At 47.4% G+C, this 7,009-nt stretch overlaps 1 protein-coding gene across 1 annotated transcript; it reads left to right on the plus strand.

The window, feature by feature from the left end:
* Positions 1–1,198: 1,198 nt before the first annotated feature.
* Positions 1,199–3,601, plus strand: LOC142834476 (preferentially expressed antigen in melanoma-like protein 1). Its single transcript, XM_075947155.1, has 3 exons — positions 1,199–1,491; positions 1,824–2,387; positions 3,193–3,601. Exons 1-3 carry the CDS (start codon positions 1,199–1,201, stop codon positions 3,599–3,601), a joined length of 1,266 nt encoding a protein of 421 aa, XP_075803270.1.
* The last annotated feature ends 3,408 nt before the right edge of the window (positions 3,602–7,009 follow it).

The raw sequence follows: 7,009 nt of genomic DNA on the forward strand, positions 1-7,009 counted from the left end.
TGTCTGAGCCTAGGCACCAGGGAGGTGAACGTTCCCAAACCAGGGTATGGATTTATAAAGCTTTCTGTTTAGGGTTAGAGATAAGGAAGATTTTTTTTTAAAACAACTTTATTTTATGTGCATTGGTGTGAATTTGTCAGATTCCCCTGCAACTGGATCTTCAGACAGTTGTGAGCTGCCATGTGGGTGCTGGGAATTGAACCCGGGTCCTTTGGAAGAGCAGTCAGTGCTCCCAACCACTGAGCCATATCTCCAGCCCCCTAGATTTTTTTTTTTTTGAGACTGGGTTTCACTGTATATCTTTAGAGCCAGTTGTAGAAGTCTCTCTGTAGACCAGGCTGGCTTCGAACTAACGGAGATCCACCTGCCTCTGCCTCCCAAGGGCTTGGATTAAAGATGTGCACCACCGCTGCCCAGCCCTGGCTGATATTTCTTGTTTAAGTCTAGATCTGAAGTAAACTGAGCCAACATCCAATTGTCTATGTAGCCGGGGCTGGCCTCAAACCCTTGAATCTTCTGCCTTCCAATTGATGAGATTATAGGCCTCTCTCAACTCTCAGCTCTAACCATGCCTTCCTTCTAAGTTATTTCTTCCCCCTCTTCCCTGCCTCCTGAGTGCAGGGATGGCGCCTGCATGCCAGCACTCCTGGCCCTATGGGGTATTGAAGGACACATATTTCCCCGAACCTCGAGTTTAGCTTCTAGGATGTGCAGGACTCACTTCTCACTGGACATGAGATGCAGCGCACAAACTGGAAATGGGTGGTCATGAGATGAGCTGTGGTCATGGATGCTCGAGAGACCATTCTCCTGGGATCAGCAGGAAGTTCGAAGGGTTTGTGGTCCATTGGAGCATTGAGTGGAGTGAGTTAAATTGAGGTCTGTGCCGTTCTCAGAGCAATGACTGTCCCAGGGTTAGCTCCCCTCATGGATGAGAATAGTGTCTCAGCACTCTTTTCATAGGATGGGCTTCATTCTTTTTTATTTTTGGGGGGTATTTCAAGACAGGGTTTCTCTCTAGCTTTGTAGCTTGTCTTGGAACTGGCTCTGTAGACCAGGCTGGTCTCAAACTCAGAGATCTGCCTGCCTCTGCCTCCTAAGTGATGGGATTAAAGGAGGTGTGTGCCACCACCGCCTGACTGAAAGAGTATCTTTCTAAATGTTGCTCCAGGAACCTTCTTACTGAAGATTCATCAGGATGAGCTTCAAGTCCCCACTCACACTCCAGGAGCTGGCGGAGAACAGCCTCCTGAGGAGCAAGACTGTGGCAATCTCTAATCTGGACAATATACCCTCAGTTTTTTTCCCATCACTGTTCAAAATGGCCTGCATAAAGAAAAAGTCTAGCATTGTGAAGGCAATGGTGCAGGTCTGGCCCTTCCCCTGCCTCCCACTAGGAGCCATGATCAACAGAAATGATTCCTACGGGAGAATCTTAGAGATTATTCTGTTTGGGCTTGATAGCGTGCTTTGCCAGAAGGTTCCTCACAGGTGAGTAGATCTGGATGCCCTGAAGGAAGGCCTTGGGAATTAAAAAGCAGAGACAGCTGGGGACAGGTAGAATCAGGGTAAGAGAGTGGACTTATAGTGGTGTGGAGGTTTAGGGGGACCAACTTGGAGAACTCCAGAGGCTTTGGCCATTGCTGAGCCCTCTGGTAAAGGGCTGTGGCTTATGCAAGAATCATGAATCAGCAGAGACTGAAAGACCCAGTCACTGTGCATACAGGCACTAGAGTGGGACTGGCTGGACTTAAGGCGAAGGGAGTGGGAATCGAGCAGTGGTTAGAGCCTCCATGCTGATGATCTTCCCTGCTCTACCCCAGGAGGTGCAAACTGAAGGTGCTGGATCTACGGAGAATGCCTTTGAGGATGTGGGACAATTGGCCTGTGTTCAAGGCTCCTGACTGGAGTAAGAAGCAAGCAGCGGTGGGTCTTTCAGAAACGGAGGTGAAGCCGCAGGTGAAGGTGGTTATAGACCTGGTCCTGACGCAATGCCAATTAAAGTCCTTGGAGTCCTTTGTGGTTGAGTGGGTGGCTCAGAGAGAAGGTCTGTGTCTGTGCTGTAACTATCTAGGGATCTGGTCTCTGGCTACTTACTACCACGAAAATGTCTTAAGGAAATTGGACCTGAACTCTGTTCAGGAACTGCATTTGTATAATATGAATGATCTTACCTGCCTGCTTAACTTTTCCCCTTACCTGGGTCGTATGAGGTACCTGCGCAGTCTCCTGCTCTCCAGCCTTTGGCCATGGGACTGTCGCACACCAGTGGAGAAACAGCATGTTGTTACCCAGTTCACCTTGCAGTTTGTCAAACTGAAGCACCTCCAGGCCTTGCATCTGGATAATGTCTTCTTCCTAGAGGATCACCTAGACCAGCTCTTCTGGTAAGGAGGGTCATCAAGCAAATCCTGTTCCTTAGACCTTAGCGACCACCTGCTCTCCGTAGCCCTGGTAGATTAACCTTGCCAGAGCATGAGAATATCAGAGCATTGTATTGACTCTGCTGTCCTGGAGCGGAGTCTCACATAGCTACTAATCCAAAGGAGTAGGGCTGAGCTGCGGTTGGTGGTTTAGAAAGAGGTACCATGCTAGGAAGCCTCTCAGGAATGAGATCTAGTAAGAATGGGGTCTGATTTCTTTCTTAGTAAGTGTCTAAGGTGAATGGGAAAAAGGTAAAGGAGGAGAGCCGTGTAGGGGGGACTCTGTACCCTGAGCTCTGCTCAGCTTGTTTCCAGTTCTCCATCTAGGACAGGCTGGGTTTGGAGATGAGGTGTCTGTGGTGCAGATTGGGAATAGGATTGGCTGGTACTCCCCTCAGCCCCCCTCTTGTCTCAGCGCCCTAGGAGTAGCACAGGTGTGGACCACCATACCCGGCTTTGTTTGGATGTCAGAGGGTAAGGATATTGGAAGTGTGATGTCCCAGTTGAGAATTGGGGTCGGGCTGAAGTGCTGTGAAGAGGCAGGTCTGTGAACCCATAGGCAGATCCTGCCTGCCTTGGTCCTCCCTGTGTGGAAGGGAATTGCTGTCTTGGGTTGAGCTGATCCTACCGTGATGGTGAAAGTCCTCAGTACAGATTAGATTGAGCAGACTCTGTCATGGAGCATGGTGGCTACTGGCTTTCCTTGTGTGATTAAAAGGATCTTGGACCACATGCATATTCCCAAAACTGTCTTCTTGGTTTTTTGTAGGTGCCTAAAGACGCCCTTAGAGACTCTGTCCGTGACTAACTGTTTGATCTCAAACTCAGACTGGGCCAACATGGCTGAATTCCCGTGCACAAGCCAGCTAAAACATCTGAGTTTGAAAGGGGTCCAACTGCCTCATTTTAGCCTAGAGCCCCTGCAAACTGTGCTGCGAAAATCTGCATCTACTTTGCTATCTCTGGACTTGGAGAACTGCCATTTGTTGGACTGCCAACTCAGTGCCATCCTGTCCTCCTTGAGGTGCTGTACCCAGCTTATGTGGTTTAACTTCTGTGGAAACCATTTTTCGGGGAATTTCTTGAGGGAGTTGAGAGATCATGAGATAACCTTGAGATCAGAAGGGTCAACGGTAGTCTTCATCCCTGGGTGTGATGATCTGTCCCCAGAACTTTGAGGTGGTAGTCCAGCCTTGTTTGGAGTGTGTAGAGATAAGCGGAGAACTGTTGAAGAACCATAGCATTGTCTTCGCGTTTGGAGGGATGTGTGTTGTGATGTGCGCATGATGTGTTGGGACTTGTTGGGCATATCAAGCACACATCAAGCTCTCCTGTGGACACCTGGGAGCAAAGCAATACACAGGTGTCTGAGAAAATACATCATACATGGTTTTATTTATTTGTTTGTTTGTTTGTTTTTTCGAGACAGGGTTTCTCCGTAGCTTTTGGTTCCTGTCCTGGAACTAGCTCTTGTAGACCAGGCTGACCTCAAATTCACAGAGATCCACCTGCCTCTGCCTCCCGAGTGCTGGGATTAAAGGCGTGCGCCACCACCGCCCGGCCACACATGGTTTTAGACTGGAACCTCAGTTAGTTCTCCCTGGAGGATTAACCTGGTGTCCATCTTTAATCTAATACAGTCCTATGGCTTTTGGTTGTCCTGCCTTTACCTTCTTAGTGCTGAGAATAGGCTTGTATCACCAGACCTGGTTATCTGTCTGTTAAAGAATTGTGTGGCTGTGCCTTGCGTTCCTCAGGAAAATAGTAGCATTTAATATCTGCCGTTTGTGGGGTCTGGAGACTTGGCTCATCTGTTTAGAGCACTTGCCATTCTTGCATAGGACCTGGTTTGATTTTCCTCATGCCTCTGATGTGGGATATCCGTAACTCTAGTTCTAGAGGATCAGATGACTTCTTCTGGCCTCCGGGGCATGAGACACACATGTGGTGTATAAACATACATGCAGGCTTAATCATTATACTCCATAGACCTAAAATCATTTAACAATTGGCTTGTCTTGCTGAGGCTGGATGACTGTCTTGTCTGTGAGTCAACTGCCACCCAGCATTACTGTGACATACATGGTAAATCATGTATTTACACTCCAAAATCCTGTCACTTATGAGTTTATGAATGGAATAGGGCAAGTAGATGTTAACCCTATCAGGTTTTTTTCTGGGAAAAACATGGCCAGAGCTTTCATTTCCATAGTGTGTGTTAACATGTACAACAATTAGTGCTTATGTTTTGGGGGGTCCTGAACCAATTTTTAGGAGTTAGTTGTGTAGGGACCTAGAATTGATCTTGGTTATCAGTGTCTACCTAGAGAACCAAATCCCTGCCCCGAACATACAGCTTCCTGCTTACCAGGCAAGCAAGCAATGTACATTCTACAACTAAGCTACATCTACAGCCTCCTTCTTAATTTTGTAGTTGTTGGTGTTTGAGATTGTTTCTTTTGGTAGTCCTGTAACCTGGTATGCAACAAGGCTATTCTCAGCTCACAGAAAACCATGGCCTGCCTCTGCCTCTCCGTGCTGGAAGGATCCTGCCCCACCAAGCCTGGCATCTCCACTTCTTTCACCCTTAGCTCCACGGTGGCCTGCATTTCATTGTCTGAAGTGTAATGTGTGATTAAGCTTGGAACAATTTTTGAATTTTATTAAGTAAGATCATAGTTTTAGACAACAAAATTGATGTAGTATGCAGATTTATTGTTATTTAGTAAATTCTGATGTGTTCTAAAGACTGTGTATCTGTTTCTGAAAAGCATGTTGACTCCACGTGAGTGTTTCACCTGCTTGTCTGTGTATCACGTTCATGCAGTACCTGGGAATCCAGAAGAGGATGTCATTCCCTCAAACTGGAGTTACACGTGGTTGTGAGCTCCTGGGTGGGTGCTGGGAATCAAACCCTGGTCCTCTGCAAGAACACAGGCTCCCTAACCACTGAGCCATCTTGTAGTTGTTAGCCAGGCACAGTGGTGCACTCCTTTCAAATAAAGGCTATAACCGGAGTCTCTTCGGCTTTCCGTTGAGAGTGGTTTATAATTTATTTCATTTTTCAGTCAGGCCTTGAACTTGCAATCCTCCTGCCTCCATTAGAGCCAGCCTGTCTCTCTGAGTCCTGCTCTCATTACATTCACTGGTGTTTGAAGGGACTTGTAGACTCCAGGGTGATGGAGGTGGGTCTTCTATCTGTTGCTTTCATTGGTTAATTACTAAAGAAAACTGCTTGGCCTGATAGGACAGAAAAATTAGATAGGTAGAGTAGACAGTACAGAATGCTGGGAAGAAGTGAAGTGAGACACAGGCTATAGCACTCCTATCTAAGATGGATGCAGGTTAAGATCCTTTCTGGTAAGCCACCACCTCGTGGTGCTACACAGATTGTCAGAAATGGGTTAATCGCCGGGCGGTGGTGGCACACGCCTTTAATCCCAGCACTTGGGAGGCAGAGGCAGGCGGATCTCTGTGAGTTCGAGGCCAGCCCGGTCTACAAAGGGAGTTCCAGGACAGGCTCCAAAGCTACAGAGAAACCCTGTCTTGAAAAACCACACACACAAAAAAAGAAATGGGTTAATCAAGATGTGAGAATTAGCCAGTAAGAGGCTAGAGCTAATGGGCCAAGCAGTGTTTAAAAGAATACAATTTGTGTGTTTATCGGGTATAAAGCTAGCCATGCAGGAGCCGGGTGGCGTCCCGCCATTCCTACTACACCAGGGCAATAGACTCTGGGACTCAGTGTTGCTTGGGGACCATCCCTATGGGGCCAAATCTGAAAAGGTTCCAGGTAGTGGCCACCATGGTGCCAGGGATACATTCCTCACCTTGCTTTCTTCCAAATTGCCGCAGCTGGCACTCTGGAGCTTTCAAGGCTTGTATACAATTCACTTCCCTAAGGAGTCATGATGCTCTCTGGACATGCCTCCCCCCACCCCCGTCCCATGATTTCATCTTCCAAAGGATGTCCACTGAGCTAACAGTGCCTGAAACTTTCCCATACTTTCTGGGGAAACCAAGGTTGTATTCCCTTTCTGTCACAAGGACAGAAGGCTCCAGCCTGAATGACCGCTCCAGGCCTATGACAATTTTTTTTAAGCTAGCTTCTCTACAGAAAATGGTTGACCTGGACCTCAGTATGTAAAGAATGCTGACCTGTAAATCAGAGATCTGCCTGCCTCTGCCTCCTAAGCACTGTGATTAAAGGCGTGTACCACCACCACCTAGCATATGATTTGTCGTTTATGTTTTGAATGAGAGGTCTCCTGTCTTGAAAATATGATCTTATACGTGTTAGTCAATGAAAGATCTTGAATTGTGGTTTGGGTTTATGTCATTTTTTGTTTTTTGTTTTCCATACAGGTTTCTCTGTAGTTTTGAAGCTTGTCCTGGAACTAGCTCTTGTAGACCAGGCTGGCCTCGAACTCACAGAGATCCTCCTGCCTCTGCCTCCTGAGTGCTAGGATTAAAGGCATGTGCCACCACCGCCTGGCTGCTTGGAAGTATTTGAAGACAATATATAATGCTGCCCCAAATTCCCTCAGTTGTGCCAGCTGGGTTCAGCAGGGTGAATGGACACCATG

Source organism: Microtus pennsylvanicus, chromosome 13 (assembly GCF_037038515.1).
Source record: "Microtus pennsylvanicus isolate mMicPen1 chromosome 13, mMicPen1.hap1, whole genome shotgun sequence".
NCBI lineage: Eukaryota > Metazoa > Chordata > Mammalia > Rodentia > Cricetidae > Microtus > Microtus pennsylvanicus.